This window comes from Bos indicus, chromosome 10, assembly GCF_029378745.1.
Source record: "Bos indicus isolate NIAB-ARS_2022 breed Sahiwal x Tharparkar chromosome 10, NIAB-ARS_B.indTharparkar_mat_pri_1.0, whole genome shotgun sequence".
Taxonomy (NCBI): domain Eukaryota; kingdom Metazoa; phylum Chordata; class Mammalia; order Artiodactyla; family Bovidae; genus Bos; species Bos indicus.
In genome coordinates, this window is record NC_091769.1 from 100,586,323 (window position 1) to 100,604,460 (window position 18,138).

General features: G+C 49.7%; 1 protein-coding gene across 14 annotated transcripts in view; it reads right to left on the reverse strand.

Annotated features, from left to right (window-relative positions):
- Nucleotides 1-18,138, reverse strand: part of FOXN3 (forkhead box N3) — a 452,985-nt gene that overhangs the window by 15,402 nt on the left and 419,445 nt on the right. For all 14 annotated transcript variants that reach the window (XM_070796763.1, XM_070796769.1, XM_070796757.1 and 11 more), the window contains one exon: nucleotides 10,424-10,529. In XM_070796763.1, the coding sequence (XP_070652864.1) occupies nucleotides 10,424-10,529 (106 nt within the window). The remainder of the gene's footprint in view (nucleotides 1-10,423; nucleotides 10,530-18,138) is intronic.

Genomic DNA, 18,138 nt, shown 5'->3' on the forward strand with positions numbered 1-18,138 from the left:
GAATACTCTTTAATGCATTATGTGAGAATAATGTAATCCTGACACTGAAACTACATAAGGAGAGCGCTAGAGAAACATGGCTCTGGACAACCATGCGAAGATTCACATATGAGATGCTAGCGCACCAATGCGAGCAATATGTAAAAAATATATCACCAGTACATTAGGAATGTAGGTTTTATTTAAAATTAGTAATTTATCATGTAATTCACCACCATGTAAAACAATGAGAAAAAAAATTTACCGTTCTGCTAAATGATGTAAACATTTCTTTGATGAAATTCAACAACCATTTATGATAAACTACCATTGCAAGCCAAACATAAAAGGAATATTTTTGTAATGATAAAGTATATTTCCTAAAAAACCTAAAACAAACAGTCCGTCAGTTATTCAGTAACACAGCACTCTTTAAAATAAGAAAAAACACGGGCACTTTGGTGGCGGTTCGGGAGTTAAGAGTCCCTCCTGCAGCGCTGGAGATGTGGGCTCTGCTCTCTGTCAGGGAACTTGGATGCCACGAGCCGTGGAGCAACCGAGCCCCCGCATGGCCACCACTGAGCCTGCACGCTCTGGAGCCACACCTACAGAGCCTGTGTACCTCAACTAAGATGGGAAGCAGCCAAATAACGAATGTAAGAAAGAATGAAACAATGTAAAGATGTCTGTTATCATTACTTTTATTCAGAGGTTCTAACTCTAATAGGGCAGGAAAAAATAGGACAGGATATAAGAATAGGATATAACAGGACAGGATATAAGAAAAATCCCCACCATTATTTATCTGATTTTATACAGAAGAATCTACAGACAGATTAGTAAATTTACTAAGTCAGTTTATTTAGCAAGGTTGCCTGAAAAAAATCAATATACAAATAATTAACTCCAGATGGATTATATAGTATTTAAATAATATAGGAAAATTTTTTTTTAATCTTTTAGGGAAAAAACTACAAAAGACCATATAATCTTGGAGTGGGGACTTTTTAAAGACACTAGATTTCATTACAAAGTGATTACTAAGCATGAAAATTAAGAGCTTCTGTTCATCAGAAGACATTACTATGGACAGTGAAATGACCATCCACAAACTTAGGAAAGTTATTAGCAACACATATGGTCAACAACAGCATATTAAAAAGGAGAGACATCACTTTGCTAACAAAGGTTCGTATAGCCACTGGAAAAAGTTATGGTTTTCCCAGTAGCCATGTACAGATGTGAGAGGTGGACCATAAAAAAGGCTGAGTGCTGAAGAACTGACGTGTTGTAGTACTTTCAAATTTTAGTGTTGGAGAAGACTCTTGAGAGTCCTTGGACTGCAAGGAGATCCAACCAGTCCATCCTAATGGAAATCAGTCCTGAATATTCATTGGAAGGACTGATGCTGAAGCTGAGACTCCAATACTTTGACCACCTGATGCGAAGAGCCGACTCACTGGAAAAGACCCTGATGCTGGGCAAGACTGAAGGCAGGAGGAGAGGGGGACAACAGAGGATGAGACGGTTGGATGGCCTCACCGCTTTGATGGACATGAGTTTGAACAAACTCTGGGAGATAGTAGACAGGGAAGCCTGGCATGCTGCCGTCCATGGGGTCGCAAAGAGTGACTCAACAACAAGATAGTCAATAAAGGGTTATTATCCAGAATATACAAAGAAGTCCTACAAAGATAAGAAAAGAAAACCACCTGATAGAAAGATGAGTAAACTGTTGAGCAGGCAATCCATCAAAGAGCATATTCAAGCAGCCAGTTAAATAAATGGAGAACTGTGCAACCTCTTTAGTAAGAAGGGAAATGGAAACTAAAATGCTGCAAGATACTGTTACATATCCACTAGACTGGTTGAAATCGCACAGGATGACAACTCCACATGTCGGTGAAGATGCCGAGGAATGGGGAGTACCGTACTCTGCTGGGAGGCGTGCACAACGGATATGAGCACCTCAGAACACAATCTGCCATCCTCTGGTGACGCTGAGCACGTTAGCCCGTATAAACCAAAAATTCCCACACCAAAACATGCATCCTAGATGAGACTGTAGGCATGGACAGGAATTCCCATGGCAAGTTTGTAAAAGCAAGTAACTATAAACAATCCAAATACCTTAAAAAATGTACTTGTGGCACAGCCACACAGTGGAATATTATATAGGCATGAAAACACCGCCAGTTACAACCGAATGAAGCAAACCAAATAAACTTCGTAATGAATAAAGAGGGGAAGGAGTAAGTCAGAAAAGAAGATATAAAGTACCATTCCAGATATTAACAGATAAAATTCAAATCAAGAAAAATTTAATGTACTCCTTATGCATATCAAAAATACTTCTAAAAGCCTAGGAACAGTACATACAGAATTTGGGATTCTGGTTATCTTTAGCAGCTGCGGGGGCCTCTGACGCCTGCTCCTGCTGTGTAGCTCTTCCTGAGAAGCACACGGGCTCAACAATGCCAGGGGTTCTGCCTCAGTGGTCATCTCCACATTGGGGGCAGGAAGCGGCACAGTTTCCTCCTGTGAGCTGCAAGGGGTCCCCTTAAAAGACTGAGACAACTGTGACCCCTTATCTATGTGATCACAGAACACGACAGGAATGACCCTAAAACTCTCCTCCACGAATCACTCTGCATTTGGCACAGACCAGCATCATCAGGAGTGCAGAGGGCTTTTTACACGCAATAGTAAAAGCTGCCAGGACTTTCAAAGGCCTTAACCAATGCCACTGGTTTGAAGCGCGAGGAGCAACTGCAGAACGTGGATCAAACATCACACAGTGGATTTGCTGGCCACTGTTTCGATTTCTGGACCAGAAGAGCCACAAGTGGAGACAAAAGCTGAGCTGGTGGCCCAGAGGGAACTCACGTGCGTCCTTTATCCCCTTTCCTCCTCTCCTTCCCACCACAAAGCATAACCTAATAGTCAGTTTTAGAACTGCCTTCAAAGACCATGATTTCAAAAGATGAAGGCTGACAGGTACTTGGTTTTTAAATTAAAACAGAAAGCAGATCAGTGGCAAACTTCCTTCCAGTGACATCACCGGGCCCACCCTATCTTCAGACTGAAGGGGCAGGCGGCCTAAACCCCTGTGACAAACATGTTTCCAGGGAAAGATGAAGACGGTGACCAGGAGCAGATCTGAGGCTGATGGATGCACTCTCCTGCTGACTTTATTTTGACAGGACCTTAAGTATTAATGCTTCATGTGACAATAGAACCATTAATTCCTGACTTGCTTCCTGTTCCGGGGGAACTGCATTTTCATGTGAGGTCCTTAAAGCTCCAAAAACTATTCAGCAGCCTTAGGTGGTGATCAAATGAAACTTTCTTGTAATTTTCTAACATGTTATGGTTTAGACTGGGGCTGCCCTGGTGGCTCAGACGGTAAAGAATCTGCCTGTAGTATGGGAGACCCAGGTTCAATCCGTGGGTCGGGAATACCCCCTGGAGGAGGGAAGGGCTACCCACTCCAGTATGCTCGCCTGGAAAATCCCATGGACAGAGGAGCCTGGTTGGCTGTGGTCCAATGGGTCACAAAGAGTCGGACACGACTGAGCGACTAACACATGGTTTAGATTACTGTCATGAACCCGGGCTTTGCCAAGTGTGCACTGTCCTGAAGGTGGCCCGGAAACTCAACCTAAGCCCTTTCTGGGGTTTGGGACTAAGCTTCTGGTGCTCAGAGAGGAGATCTGGGAAGGTGCGTGGGGAGCAGGTGGATGAATCATGCTGTCCACACGACACATCTCATTTTCTTCTACGCTTTAAACAACTGTGCTAAAATACACAAACATAAAAAACTTACCGTCTCAACCTTTGTTAAGCGCACAGCTCAGTGGGATTAAGTGCACTCCTAACATTGTGCAGGCGCCCCAGCAGCCATCTCCAGAACCCTTCACCCTGTAAAACTGTGACTCGTCCCCAGTAAACAGTGACCCCCACCCCTCTGCACAGTCACTGGCAACCACCATTCTGTGCTCCGCCTCCATGAACAGGACTATTCACTTAAGTGGGGTCATACGGTGTTAGTCTTTTTATGAGTAGCTTGTTTCACTTAACATAAATGTCCTCAAGGTGCATGCATACTGTAGCAGGGATCAGAGTTGCCTTCTGCTTAAAGGCTGAATATTCTATCATGAGTACACACATTTTGCTTGTTTGTTCATCTATTGATGGATGCTCGGGTTGCTTACAGGTTTCCATTTCAGTTCAGACGCTCAGTCGTGTCCGACTCTTTGCCACCCCATGGACCGCAGCACGCCAGGCCTTCCTGTCCATCACCAACTACCAGAGTTCACTCAGACTCACGTCCATCGAGTCAGTGATGCCATCCAGCCATCTCATCCTCTGTCGTCCCCTTCTCCTCCTGCCCTCAATCTTTCCCAGCATCAGGGTCTTTTCAAATGAGTCAGCTCTTTGCATGAGGTGGCCAAAGTACTGGAGTTTCAGCTTCAGCATCAGCCCTTTCAATGAGCACCCAGGACTGACCTCCTTTAGGATGGACGGGCTGATCTCCCTGCAGTCCAAGGGACCTGCCATACTGAGCACCGACAGTGCTCAAGGGCTCCAATCTTTCCATGACCTTGTCAACGCTTACTATTTTCTGTTTTCTTGCTAGTGCCATCCTGAGGAGGGTGAAGCACTGCAGTCTTGATCTGCATTTCCCTAATGATTAGTGATGCTGAGCATTTTTCTATGTGTTTATTGCTTACTCCAGAGAAGGCAATGGCACCGCACTCCAGTCCTCTTGCCTGGAAAATCCCATGGACAGAAGAACCTGGTGGGCTGCAGTTCATGGGGTCGCTAAGAGTTGGACATGACTGAGTGACTTCACTTTCACTCTTCACTTTCATGCATTGGAGAAGGAAATGGCAACCCACTCCAGTGTTCTTGCCTGGAGAATCCCAGGGACGGGGGAGCCTGGTGGGCTGCCATCTATGGGGTTGCACAGAGTCGGACACGACTGAAGGGACTTAGCAGCAGCAGCATTGCTTACTCTATGTACCATTTCTGTATCTTTGGAGAAAAGCCCTTTCCCATTTGTGAGCAGGTGTGCTTGTTTATAATGCATTTATTGAACACTTGTATAGTGTTTACTATGTGCCAGGCATGTAACTGTGTATTAATCCTAGTAACTCACAAGGTAGGTGCTGGTTTTCTTGTGAGAAGCCTGGCCCAAGGTCCCATAGTTACAGGCTACGGACCCAGGAAACTTGGTTCCCAAGCTCATGTGTGCAATTTCTGAGCTGTCTTGACATATGAAAGGCTTCTCCGATGGCTCAGCAGTAAAGAATCTGCCTGCGATGCAGGAGATGCAGGAGACATGGGTTCAATCCCTAGGTTGGGAAGATCCTCTGGAGGAGGAAATGGCTACCCACTCCAGAATTTTTGCCTGGAAAATCCCATGGACAGAGGAGCCTGGCGGGCTTCAGTCCATGGGGCTGTAAAGAGCTGGACCTGAGCGAGCGCGGCACAGTCTGACACATGAAGGAGGGCGTGCCCACCAGCTCTCTCTCAATCCTCTGGCAAGCCTTGACGTTCATAGTTCTTCTTTGCTACCTGAGAGGTGACTTAGGGTCAGAGGCCTAAGCCGTGCACACAAGGTGGCCCAGGCCCAGGGGAGCTGCTGCGGCCTGCAGCTGAGAAGCCGCCCCTAGTTCACGAATGGAGGAAATCGTAGGCTCCGTTTCCCAAGAGATCCAGAAGCAGTTCTTCCGGGGCTATAACTCTTCCATTCCAATGTATTCTCTGCAAGGGATTTCACTGGAGAGGCAGCAGAAGACACACGCATGAAACTTGGAGAAGTGAGAGCAGTTACTCCGAGGATAACCTGTCTTAAGGACTCCCCGCCTAGGCAAATTTAAAAATAAGCGGGTCTCCAATGTCTAAGGATTGGCTGATCCCTGAAGTTACTGAGTAAAAAGTCAACACGGCAAAGTCAATTACACTATTGACAGATACTCTTACAAGGAGATTTCACATCATAATTACATGCAAAGGAACCCAGCAAATACAAGCTGTGTAGTGATCAGCTAATAAAAGTAACACTTCATCTATGTCAATAACAGTTTCAGAGTTAAGACAAACAAACATGGCCTTTGGCACTCAGCAGAGGGGTAAAAAAAACCACAACACATCCCCGAAAGACAAATATTTTCACTTAAGGAGAAGTTGCTTAGACTTGCACAGAAGACCTGTCACACAAAGCAGGGTAGGAAACAGGTCTTCAGGGGGCGCTAATGACCTCTGCCCTCCTGAGCAGATGGGGCAGCGGGAGCCCCTCAGGGACCCCTGGTCACCGCCACGTGGTCTGGCAGAGGACGCCTGCTGCTGTTCTGGTCTCTGCTGGGCTGTTTTCCCTTTAACCTCAGCTAACCTAGGTTCACCTGACACACGGCCAAGTTAAAAAAGGAAAAGAATTTCGATTACAATGAACGTGAAAGCACAGAACAGGACTTTCCCCCCCAGCAGCTCTTGATGGGCTTTACAAGGCCTCCTGCAAATGCCCACGTGGTTATGTTTCCGTTCATTTTTCCTGAAGGCTCGTGCCACCTATTTGCCAGGCACTTAGGCCATAAGGAAGGAAAAGGTCTTATAAGCGAGGGTCCCTGACCTTCTGCAGCCTTCCTCTCCCTGAAGTCTCTTAAAACTGAGGCGGAAAGTGCAGAGCTGGTATTGGGATAATGGCTAACACACCGTGGTCTTCTCTCTGTTTGGGCAAACGGGAGCTTGTCTCTACACACTGCGGCTGTTCGTTTTACCGAGAGGATTCTGCTGGGACCTCCGGTGTCGCCGGGGAAGCTCGCTGCTCTGGGCTGCATGCTTCTGGAGAGGATGGGCACGCAGAGCTACAGCCCCTGGGCCCAGGCCGCCCGCAGTGCTCCGCGCCGGGCCACCTGTCTGAGCCCGCCTGGCTCTGCCCTCCCGAGTCTGGGATGGGTGGGGGAAGGGCCGTGACCCCTCCCCTGTGCCCCGTTTCTGCGTCCCCCAGCCATGCCTCTCCCCCTTGAAGCAGCAGTCTGTCCTACAGGAGCTGCCAAATCGAGTCTGCGATTCCTCCGGTGCCCGCAGGCCCCACTTCTTCATGTGCCCGGAGAGGTGTGTGCACCAGTAGGAGCCTTCTCCCTAGAGACCCCTCTGGTCCTTCCACCGGTCCCTCCTCTGAACTCAGTGTCTCCTCCTAAGAGGCCTGGATCGCAGCCCCGGCCGCTCCTGGGAGCTCTGAGACCCAGCCTAGAGGGGCAATCATTCAAACCTCACCGGAGGGGATGTGGCCGCTTCCTGCAGTTGTTCCCTCTTTAACACCCTGAGTTCTCTTCCAGTCGCCTGGTTAACAACTTTCTACCTGGCTAACGGTTCTTTATTTTGAAGTCTCCCTGTTCGAGTCCCTAGCGTGGCTTCTGTCTCTCCCAGCTGGACCTGAAGGACGCACACGTCCAGCCCCGGAACCTGCTTGTGGTCTTTTACTGCGGCAGGAGCCTAAGTGAGGTGTTGGCTGGGATGGATGAGTAGCAACTCTTTGACCACGAATAAGATATCATTGTCTTGCTGTAGTGCTACCGATAACATCACCAATTCAATGGACATGAACTTGGGCAAATTCCAGGAGATGGTGAGGGGAAGGGAGGCCTGGTGTGCTGCAGTCCATGGGAATCACCAAGAGTCAGACACGACTTAGCAACTGAACAACACAACGCTATGTTACCTTCTAACCAAAATATAACCAGTTTAAAAAAACTAATATTTTACATAATACCTCCAGAGGGTACTAATCACCAAAAGTCAGCAATCACATATGTCGTGAGGGTAATAAAATGAGGAGGCAGCTCCTGCTGAAAGCCAGGTCCGTCGCAGGCCTCCTTTCCCTCTGCCTGGCTCTTCCCTTCTCCCAGGGAATGGCTAGAGTCACAGGGAGAACTCCGTTTGCTTAAAAAGGCACTGAAAAGATGCTGAGGACAATAAGCTGACGTCTATGCTTAGTGTCTGCACATGAAAGGAGATCTTCATGGCAAGTGAGAGGAGTCTGCGGCCTTCCCAACCAGAAAGGTACATGAGGAGGTTAGGCAGAAGCGATTTTGAGAACAAATAGGAGACGGAGTATGTCTCTCTCACAATGTGAGGCCAAGGCATAGCTATTTTGGCTCGAAGGAAGAGGCTTACGTTTCATGAACTGAAGGTCGTAAATTACTGATCTCAAGACATCTAAGAAAGATATGGGAGAAGCACAAGAAAAAGAACCTTTCCACACTTCTGGAAAGTATGGCCATGTCTGCTTAGCAGAAATGATAACTGGCTTTACCATACAATTACTACTCTAATTCCTACCAACTTCCCTCCTTAGTAGGTTCCAAATACTAGCATCTGCCCTGAAGATACGACTGCAAGGAAATCCAATCAGTCCATCCTAAAAGAAATCAACCCTGACTATTCATGGCTTCCCTTGTAGCTCAGTCAGTAAAGAATCTGTCTGCAATGCAGGAGACCTGGGTTTGATCTCTGGGTTGGGAAGATCCCCTGGAAAAGGAAATGGCAACCCACTCCAGTATCCTTGCCTGGAAAGTCTGATGGACAGAGGAGCTTGGTGGGCTGCAGTCCATGGGGTCACAAAGAGTCGGGCATGATTGAGTGACTAACACTTACTTATTCATTGGAAGGACTGATGCTGAATCTGAAGCTCTAATACCTTGGCAACCTGATGTGAAGGACTGACTCATTGGAAAAGACCCTGATGCTGGGAAAGATTGAAGGCGGGAATAGAAGGGGATGACAGAGCATGAGATGGCTGGATGGCATCACCAACTCGATGGACATGAGTCTGAGTAAACTCTGGGAGTTGGTGATGGACAGGGAGGCCTGGCATGCTATAGTCCACGGGGTTGCAAAGAGTCGAACATGACTTAGTGCCTGAACAACAACTCTGGCAAAAGCAGTTGGTTTGCTGGGAGGATTAAAAGACACAAGTGAGGCATTTCCCTGGCGTCCAGGGGTTAAGACTTGCGCTTCCAGTGCAGGGGAAGTGTGTTGCATCCTTGGTCAGAGAACTAAGATCCTGCACACGCAGCCAAAAGATAATATAGACAAACGAAACCACAAGTGAGCGGAGAACCTCCACGTGGTTGATGCCCATCACAGAGCCTGAGCATGCAGTTCCCTCAAGCCCTAGTTAACAGACTTCCGGGGATGGTTTTCTTTGGGACATGAGACACTATGAAATCGAAATGGCCTTGAGGCGTGAACGTGATCCAGAAGTGCTGCAAAGAAGCTGGGATGCGGTGTTGTGAAGGGACGCAGCCCAGCACGGCAGGTCTCTTCTGAACAAGCCATCGGGGCCCAGCGCTGAGCGTGTGATGAGGCCTCAGCCAAGCCAGCGGGACCCAGCTCTTGTCCTCAGCAAGCAAACCAGAGGACAGAGGGGGACGCACACAGCGCCACCCACCAAAGGCCACGCCCAAAGCAAGGGGTTACGCGTGCCAAGAAAAGAGGACTGCTCTGAGGCTGACTCAGAGGCCTGTTCAGAAAAGCCTGGGGAAGGGATCATTTTTGTGATGGGCTGAGAAGGAGGTGCTGCTCTCCACGGGGAGGCGGAGGGAGATCTACACAGAGGAAACCGCAGGATAAGATGGGCCAACCCCATCATCTGGAGAACAAGTCTGGCTGGAGGAGATGGGAGGGCCGGCGGGGCGTCAGGGTGAGACGGCGGGAGTCGACGGGGACGCTTCTGCAAACAGCTGGGGAGGCACACTGTAGGAAACCAGCCTGGTGACGGCTGTCGGGAGGGCGGGGGTGGGCAGGGGGAGGCACTCCCACTGGGGCACGCAAGGCTCCTTCCCGGGCAAGCGATGGGCCCTCCCCTGGGGCTGGCAGAGGAGCTGAGAAGGGTGGAGGAAAGAAACTTCCCAAGGAGGAGTCCACGAGGTTGGGCGGCTGAGCTGACTCTCGGGAGTGAGGGGGCTGACACCACCTGGTATTTACAGGCCACTTGCCGGAGCACTTTTCACACCTGCCTTTTTTGCACGTTTCATTGCAAGCCTTCCCAGGAGGCAGAGGAGCTTCATGGACGAGGGAACTAACCCACAGAAGTCAGACATGCCCCCAGAGAGAAAGGGCTGGGTCTGGAGGTCGACCAGTTAGCCCAGAATCTAATGCCTACCCTGCCCACCATTTCCTTCTGCTCACTTTACCCCACCTTCTCACAATAGAGCAACTTCACTGCCATTTTGCTTCATCTCATCTGCAAAGAGACCAGGGTAATTTGACAGCCCAAGAAGGAGAAGCTGGCACCTAGATTGGGTCCTCGGGAGCTCTTTTAACGCCTTAAGACACCCAAGCTATTTCCGCCCTGACCACGCAGAGGCTGGTCTTCCCCGGCCCCCAGGTGGCCTTCCCGCTGCTCAGGGGGGCTTCGCCCAGCAGGGCCCCTTACCTCACAGCCGCTGTCATCCCAATGGGCGTGACTGGCAACGGCCGGACCCCGGGGAACAGGCCTCGGCTCAGAACCCGCGTTCCGTTCTGTATCACTCCTGGAGGAACTGGAAAAGCAAAGAGACACCACACATGAATCCCTCTGTGGAGACTTCTGTTCCCAGTCAGAAATTTTGGATACACCAGAGAAAGAGAGAGGGAGGGAGACAGGGAGAGAAAGAAGAGATACTCATAGGTACAGAGAGCAAGCAGAGAGAGAAAACACACACACACACACACACACACACACGGGGGTGACAGATAGAAAGAGAATATCAACAGAGCAAGACAGAAAGAGAGAAAGATACCACACCTCAAGAGAGAGATTTAGTCAAGTCAAATCAATAGCTTATGATTGATGCCTTGGTTAAAAAAAAAAAAAGTGGGCTGCAAATATTATTTTCCTGCATTTACTACATATAAGCTTTTATCTCTAGGCAGACCCTTTTGGTCTCAAGAATCTGACGCCATCTTGAGCAAACAAATCATTTTCCTCACGCTTCTCCGGCCATGGTCAGAACTGGGAATATCTTTCTAAGAGTCCTTAGTCCAGGAAGGGGAAAAACAAAAAACAAAAAACCAGCCAGAAGAACAGCAGAGCCGATTTCACAAGCTCCTCGGCACCTCAGCACTCACAACATCTCGTGAGCATCCTCACACCCGCCTCGGCGGGGAGTGCGGGGCCGTCGGAGGCGGGCTCCGTCTCGGAAGCACACGGCCCCTCTGACGGCCCGCCTGCTCCTGCCCTGGAGCTCCCTCTCAGCAGACGTCCCGGGCGCTCTCTCGTCACCCGGGTCTCCTAGACACACTCAGCCCGCGTTACTCCTGGGCCAACCTTCTCGTCAGGGACCATCAGACGCTGCCCGAGCTGCGTGTAACTCACAATGGCCTCACACGGATCTGAGTTTTTATACAACAGGGGCACCAGAAGCAACCCCCGAGAGTCGATCTTTCTTGACCTCCCAAACAGCAGTTTCTTCTGGTTCACGCTACTGTTCCCCCAGCAGCATCAACACTCCTCCACACGTCTGCCTAGGGGCCAGGCATGCATCCTGCGTGACCACGCTGACAGAGGGCTTGTACACCTGGGCTTTAACCCGTTCTTCTGGTAGGACTTTGTGAGAGCTCACGGAATCTACTTTTCCTTCTCTGAACCATGTTCTCGAAGACCCTTTCCGTCTCTAGCATCCTAGAGTCCCCAGCCTTGGCCCAGACTCATCCAAGGGCAGGGTGGACAGATTGTGCTTTCTCAAACACAGACCTAACCAAAAAGTCTACAAAATCACCTTCAAAAATGAAAACCACTCTAAATATTAAGTTTTTTAAAAAGTCAATAAATTTTTATATATGTATATATATATATATTTTTTGATGTGGAGTATTTTTAAAGTTTATGGTTGTTTCAGCTGCCAGACATGAGGGGTCTTAGCTCCCAAATAGGGGTCAAACCTGTACCCACTGCATTGGAAGGCAAAGTCTTAAACAGTGGGCCACCAAGGAAGTCCCTAGACATTAAATGTTTAAAAGCTGGTATTATTTGTGTGGAACGACTACGCTTCCCCAAAGACACGGCACATACTTTTTAACTCCTGTAATTTCAGGTCTCTAAGAGCAGATTTATGTAAATACTCTAAACCTTAAGTCAGGTCTTTCACATTGGACGAGTGTCTACTCTAGAACGTGGGATAAAGTTATAGACTGACTCCCTGGGCAGCTCCTGCTAGTATCCTCTGCCACATCTCATCCAGGTTTGTGTAAGGTCCCCGTTACTAGGCTGTACAAAAGGTGGGACAGGAGACGAATGGAAACTGGCGCCTGAAGTCATCACTAGCACAGCTGGGGCTCGAGAAGCCCCCGTCTGCTCCCACGCTTAATCGTGCAGGTAGGCTGGACTAGACCAGGAACTTCTACCCGTCACTTAACAGTCAGCCTGATTTCAGGTATTAGGTCGTCTGAGGTAGGGGACTCACCAAATATCTTAAAAGCATGAAACCTGTTATGATGTGATATTGCAACTAATTATCATGGTGTGCTTAGTTGATGAGTTCTACTTTGGGCACCTCATGCGAAGAGCTGACTCACTGGAAAAGACTCTGATGCTGGGAGGGATTGGGGGCAGGAGGAGAAGGGGACGACAGAGGATGAGATGGCTGGATGGCATCACTGACTCGATGGACGTGAGTCTGGGTGAACTCCGGGAGTTGGTGATGGACAGGGAGGCCTGGCGTGCTGCGATTCATGGGGTCGCAAAGAGCGGACACGACTGAGCGACTGAACTGACTGGAACTCTAGCAGAGTGTCCGGAATTTAAATCTACCCAAATTATCGAACAACTTTGTATAAATCTACAAGACAGCGTGGTATATGTGTAAGTGCAGACCTACAGATCCACAGAACAAAAAAGAATCCAAGAGACTCACGTGTATGCGGTCAACTGATTTTTGACAAATACGCAGACAACGGGGGAAAGAAGGTTAGAACAATGAGATCCACTTGAACAATAATGAACCTTGGTCCTAACCTCATACCAAATAGGAAAACTAATTAGGAATGCATCATAGAGCTAAATGTAAGGACTAAAGTTACAAAACTTCTGGAAGAAAATACAGGAGGGGAAATACCAGTAATTCCAGAGGACAGACATACGTATAAACCAGGACTCTGGTGTTCAAAGACGGATGCTTCAGGTGGAGGTTATTTTTGGTTTGTCTCTGTGTTTTGGGGATTGTGGGAAACGGTTTTTCAATCATTTTGCTGTGCGGTATCTCTTCAAAATGGTCAGTATTTAATGTATCAGTCACTAGGGATCTCATCTAGAACATCAAGCAGATCTGACAGAACAGTACTCCCCCAAAACAACTTAAATATTTAAAATCTATACCACAGTTATAATTCAATCAGTAAAAAAGGATTACAGTCTCATAACAGGTTGTACCAATTAATGGATTAAATTACCAAGTACCTGTCTACACATTAGATGAAGAGGACACAGGGTCCCCCCAGCTAGGTGGGACAGACAGAGAATTGAAGAGACAACGAAAACATACTGTAGCAAGTGCTGGGCCAGCGGGCCCACAGGCGCGAAGGACGGAGATGGCTACCCCCAAACAAAGGCCATCTGGGAGGCCTTCCTGTAGGAAGTGCCGCTGACGTTAGTATTCAAAGGCACACACCAGGCCTGGAAGTGATGAAAAGCATAATGTGCGTAAGAACTAAAAACTAATTTTGACAAAGCATATCATCCTAGCAGGAATGAGATGCATCTATCTACACCTCATTCCTGGTGGCTCAGATAGTAGAGAATTCGCCTGCAATGCAGGAGACCTGGGTTTGATCCCTGGGTTGGGAAGATTCCCTGGAGAAGAGAATGGCAACCCCCTCTGGCATTCTTGCCTGGAGAATCCCATGGACAGAGGAGCCCAGTGGGCTATAGTCCATGGATGGGGCTGCAAAGAGTCAGACACGACTGAGCAACTAAGCCTTTCACTTTCACTATGGATACTGGGAAAACCACGGAAGGGCTGTGAGCAGGGAGGTGGTCTCTAGCCTGGCGGCTGAGAGCCAGACTCTGGTGCCACACGACCCGCTTCTGTGTCCCGTCGGTGTCCTTCACTGCCTGTGTCTCCTGACGAGCTCCTTAAGTAAGAAGAGGACTCACGGTATTGACCTCTCGGAGTATTTAGAGGTTTACCTGAATAAAGGCACGGCTGTTCTGAAAACAGATGTGGGTCGTCAATCTCAGTATCACCCGTGCGCTCAGCACCCCCAGAGGCGCCCTGGAGCGGCCCGCGAGAACAGATGAGACAAAGCTGGACGGGGTCGGAAGCCCCTGGCCATCGTCTGGGTCACACACGCAGCCGGAAGAGCAGCCACTGCGCTCACGGCACTTCCGTTCCCCGTGTGCAAATCACTTCAGAGTCACTCCTGTGGCGAAACACCCAGAGCACCTAAAGTCCTGCGACAAAGACTAGGGAGCTCCGGAGACGAAGCAGGAGGACTGAGCCCCGGGCACACGTCCCCTGGCCGGGCACAGCCCTGCAGTCATCTGGCCATCAGAGGAGACGCAGCCCCGCCTGTACCCAGAGCCCTCTGCCAGAGTGGCTGGAGCCTCCGATCACCAGCGGCTCACCCGGTGTGAAGGAGACAGAGAGGAGGTCAGCGCTCACCAAGCAGCTACTGGACACGGCTCGCTCCACTCCCTGTCTCATTAAGCTCCAGGGAAGAAGCCTCTTGTGTGGTCACACACGGCCTCTGTCCAAAGTCTTGCCCCACCACAAGCCCTGTGGCTTTGGGCGAGTGCCTTACCCTTCTGCACCTCTGTTTTCTCACCTACAAAGGAGGCATGAAAGTACCTCAGAGCATCGTTTTGAAGATAAAACAAGACAAAGCACACAGCTGCTAGCCCAGCGGCTGGCCGGCTCTGTGGCTCACCGTCACCAAGGTCACCGTGTTCATCCTCCGCCATCGCGCCTCCCCTCACCAGCGCCCTCTCACTTATCATCTCTAAGGCGCAGGATTTAATGCGGTCAGGACATGCAGAAATTCTTTCAGTCTATTAGGCTTTTTGTAGCCCTCCCTAACTCTGCTTCCCTGGTGGCTCAGCCGGTAAAGAATCCACTTGCAATGCGGGACACTCCAGTTCAATTCTTGGGTCGGGAAGATCTGCTGGAGAAGGGTTAGGGTTAGGGTTAGGGTTAGGAGAAGGGAAAGGCTACCCACTCCAGTATTCTTGGGCTTTTCTTGTGGCTCAGCTGGTAAAGAATTCGCCTGCAATGCAGGAGACCCTGGTTCGATTCCCGGGTTGGGAAGATCTCTTGGAGAAGGGATAGGCTACCCACTCCAGTATTCTGGCCTGGAGAATTCCATGGACTGTATAGTCCATGGGGTTGCAAAGAGTCGGATACAACTGAGTGACTCTCACTTCACGAACTGCACTCGCCCACAAAGACATCTTCCTGGTTAATGCACTGTATTGACTTCACAGAGACGCTCAGGGACGGTTTCCCTGCAGCATGAAAAGGCCTTCCCTGAGCTGTTTCTGGAAACTGGCGACCCCGCTGGCGTGCACCTGAGGTTCTCCCTTGGACCCTGGTGCACATTCTCACAGGAGCTGCTGCAGGACGCTGCCCCACCCCCCCAAGCCCAGCTTCCCAGTGCTTGCCTCGGGCAGCTCCTCACTGGGGGTGGACGTGCCCCTCTCTGCCCCCGGCGGCCGGTGACTCTTAACTGCTCCCACCCTTGTCTCTTGTCTCCCTTCTGTCTCCACACCCGGGTGTCTAGAATGTGGCTTCTGAGAGATGAATCCCGGCCAGTCTAACATGGCTGAGTAAGGCATTCCCAAGTCGACTTTTTGAGTCTGGATCTGGAGACAGGGTCAGTGCCCCTGGCCCTTCGCTTCTCAGCACATCTCCTTCCCTTCGTTTTCTCTGTGTTTCCCCCAACGCGTATCAACACACGTAAACCCAGGGCGCCTACCCAACCTGCAGAAATTAAACCTGGGCTCCAGCTAGAGAAGAGATGTCATAAGAAACTGGATATTTAAGATCAACCTCAAACTCAGATTTGTGGCTTCTCACTAAATCAACTAAAAAAAAAAAAAAAAAAAATCACACCCCACCTCTCCAGCAGCATCCTTTTCTGCTACATCATTTAAATATTTAGCTCTTCACATGGAAGTCTGCTCAATACTCTAATAACCTACATGCGAGAAGAACTTGAAAAGAACAGATACATTTGCATGTGCAACCGGGCCACTGTGCTGTGCACCGGAGCCCAGCATTGTGGACCAACTCCTCCAACAGAAGATGCTCTTTCAATTGGCTCTTCCAGGAGGGAAGGCTGGCATTATGTCTGAGACTCTCAAATCCTGGGACAAGGTGCCAAGGACATCAGCACTTAGTCTTACACAGTGACCCTCAACTTTTATCCATCAAGAAAGCGGCCCTCACACACACACAGATCAAATCAAGCAGCACCTTTCACTGTAATCCAAACGTGATCACTTCCAGAACCGAAATAAAACACGTGGACGGCACAAGAGACACTTTCCTCCGCGCTCCGCCCGCCCCGGCTGCCTCAGCACCCCTCCCGACGTTCAGTTTCCTTGATTTTCGCAGCTTCTAAAATTAACCTCTGAGCTCCGACTGCTGCGTTGGAGAGCAGCCCGGGCTAAGCTAGCAGAGGCCATAAGCTGAGCAGCAGGTGATTCGATAATCCTTCCCTTTCCTAGGACTGGCCCTTCCGCCTGCTTCCTTGCAAGGACGCTGGGAGGGCTGAGAGGAGGGAGCCCACTTCCTGGTGCCGCTACACGCATTCCAGCTCTGGGGGGAGGGGGTGCTGAGGGCCTCCCCCCGCACCATGAACACTCCCACCCCGACCCCATTCTGTTGTTTTGTTCATAATCTAGAGTTTCTCTCTGGGAACATTCCAACCAGGCATGATGTCAGCCTTTGCAGATGAGTGGGCTTCCCTGGCAGCTCAGTGGGTAAAGAATCCGCCTGCAATGGAGGAAGGAGACCTTGGTTGGATTCATGGGTGGGGAAGATCCACTAGAGAAGGGAAAGGCTACCCACTCCAGTGTTCTTGGGCTTCCCTGGTGGCTCAGCTGGTAAAGAATCCATCTGTAATGCGGGAGACCTGGGTTTGATCCCTGGGTTGGGAAGATCCCCTGGAGAAGGGAGTGGCTACTCACTCCAGTATTCTGGCCTGGAGAATTCCATGGACTATATACTCCGTGGGGTCAAAAACAGTCTGACATGACTGAGCAACTTTCACTTCATTTGAAGATGAGTAATGGTGCTTAGACTTCTGACTTAATAACAGTTCCTCTACTGGGGTCAAAGGTGACTCACAGGGCTCCTCAGAGGAGAACTGCAGAGCAGGCAGTTAAGTAGACGTGTGTGTGTGTGTGTGTGTGTGTCTGTGTGATTCGCAGTGTGTACGCGGGCTCAGAGCTGACTCTTCACAACCCAATGGACTGTAGCCCACCAGGCTCCTCTGTCAGCGGAATTTCCCAGGCAAGAATCCTGGAGTGGGCTGCTATTTCCCGACCCAGGGACCAAGCATGAGTCTCTTCCGTCGCCTGCACTGGCAGACGGGTTCTTTACCACTGCGCCATCTGACAAGACCAGTGTGGCCACGCCAGAGCAGGTGAGATGTGGAATTCAGATCGAGCTGCGTTCTAAGCACACTGGATTTCAAAGACTCAATGTGAAAAAGAGGATGTAAAATATTTCATTAATACCGTAAAATAATACTGATTACATTTTGCAGGCCGATTCTTTATCACTGGAGCCACCTAGGAAGCCTTAATTAGAATCGAGAAGCTAGAATTAATCTACAGAGCCATATTTTTTTTGGCAGGGGAGAGGGATGTGGATAGATTTGACCAGAAGCACAATCCAAAGCTCAGGAGGCAATGAGGCAGCGGTGTCCTGCCTGTATTTTCCTGGAAGCCATGTCCTGCAGAGCCCCTGAGACGTGATGGCATGCCTCGTGGAAGGCTCCCCACACCGCGACCAGACCGAGCCAGAAAGAGAGAACATTCCCTCTGGTGCTGTGGGGGAGGCAACGCTGCAGGCTGAGGTTCTGATGAGCTTGGCGCGCACAGCCACCCCACGGAAGCGAAGCGTCAGTGTGCAGGGAGGAGCTGAGGGCCCATGGGGAGGGAGCTAAGGG